The 14,159-nt window shown below is 44.0% G+C and overlaps 1 protein-coding gene across 1 annotated transcript; it reads left to right on the top strand.

The window, feature by feature from the left end:
- The first annotated feature begins 731 nt into the window (after window positions 1–731).
- LOC133501305 (syndecan-2-like) lies at window positions 732–14,088 on the top strand. Its single transcript, XM_061820965.1, has 5 exons — window positions 732–1,047; window positions 8,246–8,378; window positions 10,623–10,822; window positions 11,761–12,016; window positions 12,096–14,088. The coding sequence occupies exons 1-5, from the start codon at window positions 988–990 to the stop codon at window positions 12,257–12,259; spliced, it is 813 nt and encodes a 270-aa protein (XP_061676949.1). The 5' UTR covers window positions 732–987; the 3' UTR covers window positions 12,260–14,088.
- The last annotated feature ends 71 nt before the right edge of the window (window positions 14,089–14,159 follow it).

The raw sequence follows: 14,159 nt of genomic DNA, 5'->3' as shown, positions 1-14,159 counted from the left end.
CCAATTACACCATCTTGTGTGTCACAAGGTCAGAGAACACAGGTGATGGTTGAAGTGTGAATTTTTTTTTCGTTCATCCATCCATTTTCTTTGCCGCTTATCCTCGCAAGGTTTGTAAGGAGTGCTGGAGCCTATGTCAGCTGTCAACGGGCAGGAAGCGGGGTACACACTGAACTGGTCACCAGCCAATCGCAGGGCATATTGTGACAAACAGCCGCACTCACAATCACACCGTGGGGCAATTTAGAGTGTACAATTAATGTTGCATGTTTTTTGGGGAATATGGGAGGAAACCCACGCAGGCACGGGGACGACATGCAAACTCTACACAGGCGAGGCCGGGATTGAACCCGGGATCTCAAAACTGTGAGGTCAACGCTTTATCAGCTGCTCCCACCGTGCTGCCGCCATTTGAAATGTTATTGAAATAAATGCATATACTGTATAGCAATTTCATTCAAATTTAAGTGTTATTTTCTCACCTTGGGGGGGGGGTTGCCTGCTATGTTTGGCTTTTTCCATAGTTGACGGTAAAAAAAAATGTTCAATATTTAATATCAAATATAGCTCTAAGAAGTTTTTACAAATAAATGAAGCCTACGTTGATTTTTAATAAATTTGAAATCTTTTTCGCTGTAAATCAATCCAGCGGCGCTGGGACACGCCCCGAACTTCCACCTTAAGTGACGCAATGGCGTAATGTCGTCACTCGGGCGTCACGCCGCCTCGCCAGACCAAACAAGATTTTTTTTTTTTTTTTTTTTGTCCTCGCTCTTCTCTTCCAGACTGAACCATCGAGCGACTCCACACCTCGACTCGTCCAACTCCAGCACGCCGCGGAGCAGATTTACTCGGGAGTGCCGAACGTACAGAGCCAAAACGCGGACCGACCAAAACACTTTGAAGGACTTCACCTTAGATTTGAACACGTACTTTCCCATTTTGGGCACTTTATTTAGTTTCGATTAAAAAAAAAAAAAAATTGAGATGAGGACTCTGTGGTTGTTGTTCCTCGTCGGGCTAGCCCCGGGATTCATCAACGATAAAGTAAGTACGTTTTGGCTTTTACTTTTTTCTTTCTTTCTTTCCGTCTATTTGAGTAAGAAGTAATCATCAGTTGGTTCAGTGTACACGCGTTTTCATTTGCAATACAAAATGTTCTCTACCTTGTCTGAAAAAAACAAATAACGCCCGTCTATATTTAAGTAAGTAGTGTGGAAAAATATGTTTGGCCGACGACTATTCAGCCAAATCCTCCTCGGTCCATGTGTAGGTGGTTTTAGAACGGTGTCAAGTTCACACAGGACCAAGTCTGTTTTCTCCTTTTTCACTTTTTTTCTTTTCCTCCATCTCCAAACTACTACAATCTTATCTCACTCACTCATTGTCGGGCTTTTCAATGTAATCAAGTTTAGTCCACATGCCTTCATGCTACTTTTTTTTTTATTTTACTCTCCTCATAAACAAAAAAAAAAGTTTTCCCAGGTTTATGTGTAAAACAGCTGGAAACGCGCTGAACCTTTTTCTCGTTTTATTGTTTTGTTTTGTTTTTTTTTTTTTAACACGGACCAAAGGTTGGTGTTACCTTTTCCAACGAGCGTGCTAATTGTGACTCGCGAGTCGTGTTTTGTGAAAAGAAAGCTAGCTGAAACCTGAGACTCGTTCCAGGGAGAGTTTATGAAGTTTCCCCCCACCTACAGTAGTACATCGACGGCCCTGCACGCGTTCTCGACGTGAAAAGTCTTACAAAAAAAAAAAAAAAGTTTGTGTTGCCTCACTTCCAAGAAAAGTCCGTTTTTTTTTTTTTTTTTTTTTTCTGTGTGTTTTGTTTCCTGTGGCTGGAGAATTTCCGGTCAGGGTTAGTTTAGGTGAGGTTTATTAGCAGATAGTCGAGCAGAAATGCTGCTCTCGTGTGGATGATGAATGTCGAAGTGGGCCTTTCTGTTTGTGACAGGATGTGAGCTGTTATTTTATTTTATTATTTTTTGGGGGTTTATTTTATGGATGGATGACTCACCGTGAGTCCCTCTGGGCTAGTCCAGGCAAGCTTGGAGTCTCGTGGGACTGACAAAGTTTCTGAGATGTAGTAAGACACCTGCTTCCTTTCTTGTATTGGGATTCACACATTACGTCAAGGGGTAGCGTGGTGACCAAGTGGTGAGCACCTCTGCCTCACAGTTCTAAGATAGCAACGTCTGAATCCCTGGCCATGATCTCCAGATGTGGAGTATTCTCATTCTTTTCCCCGATTACTCCGTCTTCCAAAAAGCATTCATGATCTGTGAAAAGAAGACTAATTTGTCCAGAGAGTTGAATGATTGTCGAATTGTGTCTGGCGACCTGTCCGGGGTTTAAATCAGGTGCGATAGGGTGTAGCTCACCTCATGAGGACGAGCGGCGTAGAAAATGGAGTGGTTAGAGCAGGGGTGTCAAACTCATTTTTCTCACGGGCCACATTGTTGTTCCGGTTTCCATCAGAGAGCCATTAGGACTGTGGAACAATAACATTTAATCATCTCATCATATTTACATCATCAATTTATGAACTAGTTTTGGAATCAGAAATCAAGGGTCGTGTGTTTTTGAACTATTCACGCGTGGCAACACAAAAATCTCAAGTTTATCATTTAGGATATATGACAGCTTGAAATTTTGGTACAGATTTTTACAAGAGTCACAAAAATTGACACTCTAGATATGGCTTCGCGGGCCGCATAAAATCATGTGGCGGGCCAGATCTGTCCGCCGGGCCTTGAGTTTGACACCTGTGGGTTAGAGCATTGGTTTGGTAAGCCAGGGGTCGTGAGTTCGGATCTCACTGGGGCCTCCACTCCCCGAGAGGGTTTGCGTCAGGAAGGGCGTCCAGCGTAAAAACTGTGCCAAACAAATACGAGCGTTCATCTGAGACGACACGCTGGGGTGACCCCTAACGGGACAAGCCGAAAGAAACGCACACGGATGGGAACTGTACAACTGCATTGTAATCATCTTCAAGCGTCTAATATGCAGTTTTTCAATTCATTCCCGACTTTCACGTGTCACAGGGTTTTCTTGATACCAAGCTCACCATATTTGACAGTGCACAGTAAAGCTGCGGTTTTCGTACAAATCGGTTTTCGGATGAAAATTTCCCTTATTTTCATTTATTTATTTATTTTTTGGGTTCTGTTTTCGAATTAAAATCTATACTTGAACGCCCCGCTGGAAAAAATAACACATTGCGGGCTGGCCGGACCAGCTGACCCACAACGCGCTTTGTTGTGAATTCCCATGCCCACAAAAAGGGAAATAACATAAAGCGCGCAGCGCAAGCAGTCAACCCATCCACAACGCGTTATGTTGTCTATTCGAATACCCCCCCCCCAAAAAAAAAAAAAAAAAAAGAAAAAAAAAACGGACATGACAAAACGCGTGCGGCGCAACCAGCGTAATTTTGTTATTCTGTATAACGCAGCCTCTGTACACAGACATGTCCCGGTAGTGACTGTTGTTTGTGCTGGCATCAAAGCCGTCTGTGCCAAGTGGAACAAAATCCATAATTTCGTCAAACTTCATCACCCCAATAAATGTGAATGTAGCAGAGCGCTCCAAAATGTTAAAGATGTCGCGATGAGCCACTTCAGAAAAGTTCTTGAGAGACGGCAGAAACAAATGACATTAGATTCATTTTTTTTGCTAAAAGGGGGCGAGTCAACACCCCAAAGACATTTGATACTACAGTTGTTGAAGCATTTGTGCATTTTTGTTTTGTTTGTTAACTCCAGTTACGAATGTTTTAGTGTTACTTTTTGTAAAAATGAAAAAAATGCCCCCCCCCCTCAATATGGTTTGTTTAAAGTTATTCTGCACTTTTGTAAATAAAAAAAGTTTATAAGGCTGGTGGCCGAGTTGGTACAGATACGGTCATGCGCTCCCAGCCTAGCGTACTCTACTACTAAAGCATACATTTTAAGCAAAAAATAAATATTTCTTAAATTATTTTCTCATATAAAGTATTTAAACTAGACAAATATTTCTACTATGCGGTTTATTTTCAGGAAAAGCTAAAAAAAAATGCTTTAAGAAGCCCTTTTTTTTGAAGGCTTGGAACGCATTATTTGTTTTTCCATTCATTGTAATGGGAAACATCGATTCAGTTTTTGAACACTTCACTTTTCGAACCGTTTTCCGGAACGTATTGTGGTCGAGAACCCAGGCGTCACTGTAATTATGTCGTGGAATATTGCAAAGTCTTTGCCCGTCGTCGTCAGCAGAACATTTGTCAGTCTGTGGCTTTCACACGACCATGAAAGCTTTCACAAGGCTGGCAGAGAATCCCACGTTCAGATAATTAGATGTGCGAAGTCATCCGCCGACGTGCGATGTCTAAAATACGCGTCGGACCGAGATGATTGCTTTGGACACGGCGGCCCCAGTGAATGTTCGGTGTCAAATTTCACACCCGCTGCCCTTACATTGTAGTATTCCCTTTAACGTCGCCAGTAAATGAGGGGAAAAATGTCCTTCCCCACAGTCTCCACTTCCATTTTCCTGCCCCCCTCCCTCCCTCGTTCTCGTGAATAAAAAGACAGGAGAGGCTGATTTGTTGAATGTGGCGATACCGTACTTTAAAGTGAAAGTCTCAACTTCCCCAGACTGAGGCGATCGGAGGTTGCGCAGTGGAAGATCAGCAAAATGATATTGGCAGGAAAAACCGCCCACCGTACTTTAATTTTGCTCCACTTTCTAAACCCAAACCGAAGCGGTAAAAAAAGTTGCAGAATAACACGCCGTACGTCGACTGAAAAGAGCTCCACGCAGCGTTTGCCGCCGCCGCTGCCCTGCCGTCAACAAGGCGGTTACACAACCGTGCTACCGTGTGTCCCTGTTGTTATTATTATTCTTGACTTTTCCTGTAAAAACTGTAAGCCCGATTTCTATACAGGAATTATTTATTACAAGAGGTAATAATGCTTTTCCCTTTAATCAATCACACATCCCTTGGTCTGTCTTTTATTGCTGTCACAGAGTTTTTTTTTTTTTGTCCAGCAAACCAGGTTGCCAGATGCGAATATATATACACACACACATACACATACTGTATGTATGGTCTGTGTGTGTGCGTGGGGCGCCACGTATGTTTTCCAGATGTCTTCTTTTCATGTAAACAGGCATTATCGCGACTCTCTAGCGCGGGAGCATGATCGTGAAATGTATTTTATTTTTGTCGCCGGGTTTTATTCTGTTGGCTTCCAGCCCGGAACCTCGCAATAGCTCCGCTCTGGCATTCTGCCTCCATCTAGTTGCTGTGATATTTATGTATAGCGTGTGATATTTTTGAAGATGGGCGGCAGTTTTTTTTTTTGTTGCTGTTCAGCAGATGAAAGCACCTGAGGTCGCGGTAAGGTGAGCCTCGACCGCCATAAAAGGGGATCCTGCTTTCTTTCACCCTGGTTTAACTGTTCCCTCCAGACTCGTGAGTCTATTCATTAAGGAGACACCGGTGTGAGCTGCTTTTACGCCCCCCCCCCCCCCACAAAAAAAGCTAAAGATCGCATTAGATCAGAGGTTCCAGCCACCAGTTTTGCTCCATACTTTAACAAAAAGGTTCCTCTTATGTCATCATTTTTTTCAACGCCATGTACAGTGTATAATTTTTTATATTGCTGGCGGTTTGTCAACTTTTAGTGGTCACTGATGGCGGGACATTCAGCTGGCTGTCTTCTGTGCAGGTAGCGCAGTTCAGTTCCTTCCTGTAGTGTATTGGTCCATCCGTTCATTTTCTGAGCCGCTTATCCTCACGAGGATCACTGGAGTGCTGGAGCCTATCCCACCTGTCATCTGGCAGGAGGCGGGGTACACCCTGAACCGGTTGCCAGCCAATCGCAGGGCACATGGAGACAACCGGCCGCACTCACAATCACACCTAGGGGCAATTTAGATGCTCCACTTAATGCATATTTTTGAGATATGAGAGTGCACGGAGAAAACCAGTGCAGGCATTGGGAGAACATGCAAACTCCACACAGGTGGGGTCCGGGATTGAACCCTGGGCCTCAGAACCGTGAGGCCAACGCTTTCCAGCTGATCCACCGCGTGCCGCCACACTTTTTAATGATGTAAAATATTTTGGGGACAGCCAAGAGTCGTCTTCTGCTCTTGGCGTATCTGTTAGTACTAAAGGCAGCACGGTGGATCAGCCGGTAAAGCGTTGGCCTCACAGTTCTGAAGACCCGATTTTGATCCCGGGCCCACCTGTGTGGAGTTTGCATGTTCTCCCTGTCCCTTCATGGGTTTTCTCCGGGTTTCCTCCCACATCCCAAAAACATGCAACATTCATTGGACACTCTAAATTGCCCCTAGGTGTGATTGGGAGTTTGGCTGTTTGTCTCGATGTGCCCTGCGACTGGCTGGCAACCAATTCAGGGTGTGCCCCGCCTCCTGCCCGTTGACAGCTGGGATACGCTCCGGCCCTCCCCGCGACCCTCGTGAGGATAAGCGGCAAAGAAAATGGATGGATTGATGTTAGTACTAAAATGACTATTCCGTTTCGAGAAGCGCTTTAGTTGCCACGGTGTGAATGAAACATCCCGTCCTCATTTTGTTCATCTTGAAATAGCAAATTACTTGACTGACTCATCAGCGCCTCTAGTGGTAGCAATCTAGTAGTGCACCCCGACAGAAATGTCGTTAATAACATCTTCAAATTCTGCTTTGATTTCGGCTCAGGTTTCACCGCACATATTTTAAGTCTGTTTTCCGGGAAAATTATTCAAATCTATTTACTCACTGCCTTGCAATTTCATTTCCTATTTTCATATGCGGCTTTTGGAATATTTCACTAACGATTAACATCTCCTTTCTTTTTGTCAACAAACAAGTTTAAGTGTGAAATATAACAACGCAATACGACAAAACACATCTGCTTTGAGTAAAGTAGTAAATTGCTACTTTCTGAGTCAGAGCAACAGTTTACGGCCGTGTTGCCTCCTTTTTGTTTTCAGCGCTTGTTTCCCAAGAAGTTCCCTTCCCTTCCCTTCCCTTTTGCCAGGATCCATCCGTGTTAGCACCTGTGTTAGTGGAAGCATAGCGCGCATACCAGACGTGCATACTTCACGTCTCAATGGGCCACATTCGTCTGTGTGCGCGTGCGTTCATGCGGGCGGTTGTGTGTATTTTTTACGGAATTTCAGGCATATTATTACGCTGCAAACGCCCAGCTAATAAATGTAGCGCGTTGTGACGCTTTGGATGGTAGCGGATTCGGGGGGGTTATCAGTCCCTGTTGCAAAACTGTGGCAGCATTTGGATTGAAACTATGCAGAGTAATTCAAACAAACGGACCTCTTTTTACTTGCTCAATATGGTATCACTTTATTGGCACATTCTAAGAAACCAAAGGTCAATTTCTGTATACCGGAATGTGCACCGGGTAGGTGTTTTTTTTTTTGGTCCTTGTTTTTCCTCCTTTTTTTTTTGTGTTTTTTTTTGGTAAATGAGTAATTATATGGCGGCACTGTGGATCAGTTGGAAAGCACTGGCCTCACAGTTCTGAGGTCCCGGATTCAATCCCGGTGTGACGGTCTGAGCCCTCCCCCGTGCTGAAAAGTCTCCTTGTGATGAATGCGCATGCGTTGCTAACAGGGGAACGTAGCAGACGCTCACTGGAAAATCACCCGGTCTCATAATTCCCCTTCTTCTACATAGAGGTAGCAAACATACGTTATAATCTAACCTTAAAACAAAAGTTGATAAAAAGATATACACATATACAGTATGTATGTTTGCTGTGTTCGTCCATAGCGAACATGAACGGTCGGCGACAAGTTGTCGAATGGCACATGTTGAAGCACGGATGGGGATGTTTCAGACTGGCTGGAAGTTTACAAAATATATACGTGCATGCGCATTAATCACAAGGACACTTTTCAGCACCGGGAGCGCTCAGACCATCATACCGGACCCCGCCTGTGTGGAGTTTGCATGTTCTCCCCGTGCCTGCGTGGATTTCCTCCGGGCACTCCGGATTCCTCCCACATCCCAAAAACATGCAAACATTAATTGGACACTCTAAATTGCCCCAAGGTGTGATTGTGAGTGCGGCTGTTTCTCTCGATGTGCCCTGCGATTGGCTGGCAACTGGTTCAGGTTGTACCCCGCCTCTTGCCCGGTGACACCTGGGCCTTGTGAGGATAAGCGGCCAAGAAAATGGATGGAGTAATAATACTATTTGATTATAACCTCTTAATTGATTTCTTTTTCTCAGATGCTGGTCTCTTCCCAGTCCCTCTCATTTGTGGGAGATGACCTTTACATAGAGGGTCAAACATCAGGTGACCTCCCAATTGATGATGAAGACGGGGATGACTTTGGCTCAGGATCTGGATCCGGAGACTATGGTAAGGAGGCTGGGTGGTCCTGCTAAGCTACATTTTCAAACAAGCAGAAAACAAAACAAAGGTTACACCCGTTTACTTCTTTTACAGTAAATAAAGCCCCATTTGCACGCAACATTAATTTATGAGATAAGCAGTAAAACTGAGTCGCAATTATTTCAGCTGTTCTTCCTGACTCTCAGTTGGTGTACTTTTCGTGAATCAGATGATTAAAGTCTCACAAGTAACAAGATAATTTTACATTTTGCTGAACACAGTAAGAAGCTTCAGGAATCTGGACTCGACACTGAATTAGACATGTTCAGGTTGTCAGAACCCCGGGGTACCAGAACCTCGAGTCAATCGCGAGAGCAAAATAATTCGCCGTTAACGACCAGACACAAATTTCCCAACTCTTTCTTTTCGGGTTATTTATTTGTACAGGAAAAACTGGTTAACGCGTTGATCATCAAGTGCGTGTGGGTGGATGGTCCGTTGCCAGGTGCCAGGTGTGGCCTTTTCAGCTCAACCGCAACGCACACTTCCTATTATTAATTTGACCTGTTTACACACTCAGATGTATGCTAATACGTTCCGACAATTGCGGGTGTTCCCGATGTTTGTCCCAAAGCGATGCGGACGAGGTGGGGTTTACTAGAAGCCAGCAGATGCAAAGTACTTTTCACCTTTTATCCATGATGAGTCATCTTTGTGCCGCTCCCAGGTGGGAATTTGTTCAAGCAATTTTTGATTTTGTGAAATCTGCGCGTTTTACAGCTTGTGTATCGAAGCAACCGTGGTGTAAACAACCAGATGGCACATTCTAACGCTTTCTAATGGCAAAATCAGCTTCTCTCTCTCTCTCTCACTACTGTTAAATCACTGCCGTGCAGTACCGTGCACAAGCGCTTTGGTCACAGCGGCCACTTTGTCGAGATTAACAGATGACAGTGGTCAGAATCCTGGTCAAGGGACTTGGGATTGATTTCAGTCAGCATCGTAATCATATTAGCATCTGCTCATGAAGGAAACTAACAAACAGAAATGAGCAGTGAACAATTTCTCCTTTCTAATCATTTCAACTTGCTATCAGGCTTACTTTCATGTTGCCCGGCCGAGATGACAAGTTACTTCCACAGTGGGCCTCTTTGTGAATGGAGCGCAACTTCCCGTCGCCTTTTTCTTCTTCTTTTTCTTCTTCCTCTCTTCCCTCCTGCTTGTACCGCTCCCTCCAGATGACTCCCTCTTCTTCTTTTTTCCAAAAATTGTCCTTCTTATTTCTTTGTTTTCTCATTAATTCAGTTTTGATTTCAGTGTTAACATTAAAGCTCCACCATAATGTCATTTAACCATCCATCCATTTTCTTTGCCGCTTATCCTCACAAGGGAGTGCAACCCAACTGTCAACGGGCAGGAGGCGGGGTACAGCCTGAACCGGTTGCCAGCCAATCGCAGGGCACATAGAGACAAACAATCGCAATCGCAAGCACACCTAGGGGCAATTTAGAGTGTCCAATTAATGTTGCATGTTTTTGGGATGCGGGAGGAAACCGGAGTGCCCGGAGGAAACCCACGTAGGCACGGGGGAGGCCGCAATTTAGTTGAGACGAATCATCAGCGGCTCTCCCGGTTCCAGCCAGTTGGTGCTCTCCATTTTGTTTCAAGACTCATAATCAGTCACGATTGAATCACTGATAATATCCGTTCAAGTTGTGAGCATGCTGCTAATCATCGCACCCTCTTCCACTCCTTGTTGCTTCGTGCACCACTCCCACTCGACCTTAGACGGACCTCTGTACTCCTACAGTATGTAAATATACATTGGCAGTTGGTTCCATTTCTTTGTGCTTTCATTGTTTTTTTTTAAAAAAAGGGAAGCAATAGGAAAACGCTTGGTACATGTGCGCACTTCATACTTTAGATTGTTGTTGACCAAATATGTTGGCTGACATTCCACATCATAATCTCCATTTTCCCCGTGTGGTTTGCTAAATAGTGCAAACGTTTGGAGGTTTCATTATACTGTATATACGGGTACATCTCAATAAGTTAGAAGATGATTCTGATTTTATTATGAATATAAAAAGCTTCATTTTGATTACCTGCTGAAATGAATTCACTTTTCCTTTGATATTTCAATTTATTGAGATGCACCTTTTTATATTGATCATTACGACATTCCTAAAATAACAAAACTCAAAAGGAACCGCATTTGGAGGCAAAAGGTCAAACTTGAAAAAGGGACTCACGCCAATCTGTTGTTCCCAGACAAAGACGACGAAGAGGCGCTGATCCGTACCACATTTGTTGGATCGAACAAGAACAAGAGCGAAGGAATGCTTCCAAGTCGGCCAACGGCGGATCCCGCTGACCGTCGGCCAACCGAAGCAGCCGACGGCCGCGATCCGCCGACCGCGGTGGTGGACGGTGAGACGACAGCAATGGGGGAGGACACCGAGGGCGAGAAGGTAAAAGCACAATTTGCTGGGGATTTATTTGCGTTATCAAAAGTCTTGTAACATTGTTTTGGGTGAATTTAAGGTTTTTTTTTTTTTTTTTTGGTTTTTTTTTAGCCGTAAAATAATTTGGCATTTAATTAATCCAAAATGTTACTTCAGCCTTCAATTTACATTTATTTTACATACCGTAATTTCCAGCCTCCAAAGCCCGACTTTTTTCACGCGCTTTCAACCCTGCGTTTTATGCGGTGATGCGGCTCATTTGTGCATTTTTTTTTTTTTTTTTTCTATCGGCCGCAAGGGGGCACTCGAGCGGAAAGGTAAGAATGAGACCTGTGGAATATAGGTGCCGAGGTAGTGACTTGTACCGGCCCTGTTAGCGCGGCGCTAGCGTTAGCGCTGCACTCGCATGTTGCTGCTCTGTTACTGGCGTGTCTTAGTGATATTTAACGCTAAGTTTTATTTTAGCCGGCCCTGTTAGCACTAGCATTAGTGCGGCACTAGTGTTAGTGCTAGTTTTAGCGCGGCGTTATCGCTCTGCTAGCGTGTTTCTGCTGTGTTACTCCCGTGTCTCAGTGATATTTACCGGTAAGTTTTATTTTAACATTTCGCATTAGTGCGGCACTAGTGTTAGCGCTAGCTTTAGCGGTAAAGTCTTTCTGTTTTCTTTGTAAATATCTCATGTTTGTTCGTGTGGGTTTCAATGTGGGCGCTTGCAGCTTTTACACAGCCGCGCCGTATGTATCTACCAAATGGTATTTCCTTTACAAATGGACCGGGTGAGACTTCTAACCAGGTGCGCTCTGTAGGCCGGGAATTACGGTCCTCATTTAGCTCTTGCAATTGAACCTGATAACCAGGCCCGTCTGTTTGTTTTCAAACTCAAACGTGTCTTTGTGTGCGAACGCTTTCCGAAGCCATTCGTCATGTCTGCTTTTTCCTTTCAGGCGGCAACTCCCGACTGGTTCACGCAGGCTCCCAGTCCCAGGTCCACCTCAGAAGGCAAGGACGGGAAAGAAGCCGACGAGGACAACAGCCTGGATCGGTGGGACGACCCCTCCTCCGCTCCCAAAGATGGCGGGGACAAAGTCGCACACGAAGTTGAGACAAATGAAATTGTCGTCAGCCGAGGCAGCAGGATGTTTGACTCGCCTGATGACGTGACGTCTGAGAGCATGTGGGAGCGAACGGAGGTGCTGGCCGGTAAGCGCGCAACGTACCTGTGACTTTTGATTGTTGAGCACCGACGACAACACGTCAACGGTTCTTTCTCCCGTTGCAGCGGTGATAGCCTGCGTGGTGGTCGGACTGCTTTGCGCCGTCTTCCTCCTCGTCCTCCTCGCCTACCGCATGAAGAAGAAGGACGAAGGAAGCTACGACCTGGGCGACAACAAACTTTCCACAACGGCTTACCACAAAGCACCGACCAAGGAGTTTTACGCCTGAACTGACCAAACGGAGACTGTGAATAGATCTCATCACCTGCCAGTTTGGACTGAGAGCGGCTCAATTTTCAGCTTTATTTTCAGATCTTCAAAAGCAGCAAAGTTCCCCCTGCGCCTCCTTCCCGTCACGCTATCTTTTCACGTCTCTGTCTTTAGTCTGCGCAACTCTCCTAGAGAACGAGAATTCATATGCATTCATGTCATTCCAATCTGGGAAAGGAGTGGAAGTGTATCGATTGTCGCAGGATTTACAGCCATCGTGGTTCAGGAAAGTCCATTCGACGCCGTGCCTTAAAGCCACGCTGCCTATCTAAGATGGCCTCCCAATTGTCAGTTGGCCTCAACGGTCATAAGGAAGTTGACTGAAAAAAAGAAAAAGCGTTTTCGAGGATATCATAAAAACGGTACGAGTATTCCAAAGAGCCGAACGTCCATCCCTTTTAGTTCGAGGTCAGAGTTCACGCGTTGTTACATTTCATTTAGCGCTTTTTGCTGACTGTACGAATGGTTTTTTGTTGTTGTTGTTGTCATGACGAGTGAATATGCAATTCCATATTCTGTCCAGTATTGGTACGTGAGATTGAGTTCCTCTGCAGGTACACAACTTTTTGTTTTTCACCCCATAAATCTTCAACTGTAACTAATCAATATACAGTACGTGCTCTCTTTTGTTCTCCTTGGAAATTGTCGCTTCTTTGTGTATTTTATATTTTAAGATTTTTTTTTTTTTTTTTGCACCCAAAAGCCATTTTAAAGAGAAAACTCTTCATATCTCTACATTTGCATTCCCGTTGCCTTTGCCCGCACAGCGGTCAACCTTGCGTTGAACGTTCTTAATATTTACATGCCTATTTTCTGTGATGACTGCGTGCACCAAGCAAAGCTCGACCACATTCCGTCGCCGTCGCCAACTGTAAGCAGCTCTAATGACAGCTTTGGCCGCTGACGCCATTTCTACACAAAAAAAAAGGTTTCTCACTAACGCGGGCGACTAAAATAAGTTTCCCTGCAGGTTTCCAAAATGTCATGATGCAGTACGTTTGTCGTTATTCTGTTTTTATCTTCTTATCTTTTAGCATTTCCTCTGGTGCTAATTGTACACCAAAGCATTTTTTTTGTCTGCTTTGTGGATTGAGGGAACATTAATTTGCAGCAGTCTCTTTTAATTTTTTTTTTCAATTATTATTTTTACGTCGCATCACAGTTGGACCTCTAAAATAAAAAGCTCTAATATAACAAGACCATATTTTAAAGGTTTTGCAGCGGGTTTTTGCTTTGGTTAGAACCTATTCCCTTTCCCCAATGTGCAATACCTCTCACCTTTCGTCAGTTTCAGACATTTATGAATTTTTAATTGCTGTTTTGGCGAAGACGAGAATCCCGTGCGTTTCCCAAATTTCCCGGAGAAATCATTTCATTTCATGGCTGGAATAAACAAATTATTTTGGAACCTTAACCCTCTGTGATTCATTGTTCTCATCAAGACCGTACGGATCCCAGTTGAATGGACTCAGTAGCTCTTTAAAAAAAAAAATAATTTGGCTGAAATGAAAAACATATTTGCATTTCAAGTAAAAATGAGGGTTAAAAAAAACGTGCTGACGATTAACGTGAAAGTTGAGGTCTTGCAACATTCATTTGAGATTGTCTAATAGGTAGTGACGATACTTTATATTTATATTATTTTAGACTAATCAATTTCAATATGTAATATGTACAGTTAAATATCTTTGTTCCTGCGGATTGGATTATTTCAAATGTATGTTTTATGATATTTCTGGTTCAGTTCATAGTAAACCAGGTGTATGCAATCTGTGTCATGAATACATATAATAAAAGCGGAGAAACTATAAACACGTGGCTGTTTTTATTTGAAAAGGTTTAGCAAAAATCGGTTGAGG

The sequence above is a fragment of the Syngnathoides biaculeatus genome, chromosome 5 (genome assembly GCF_019802595.1).
Source record: "Syngnathoides biaculeatus isolate LvHL_M chromosome 5, ASM1980259v1, whole genome shotgun sequence".
NCBI lineage: Eukaryota > Metazoa > Chordata > Actinopteri > Syngnathiformes > Syngnathidae > Syngnathoides > Syngnathoides biaculeatus.
The sequence above is the reverse complement of the archived record's forward strand: the minus strand, read 5'-3'. Positions and strand labels throughout refer to the sequence as shown.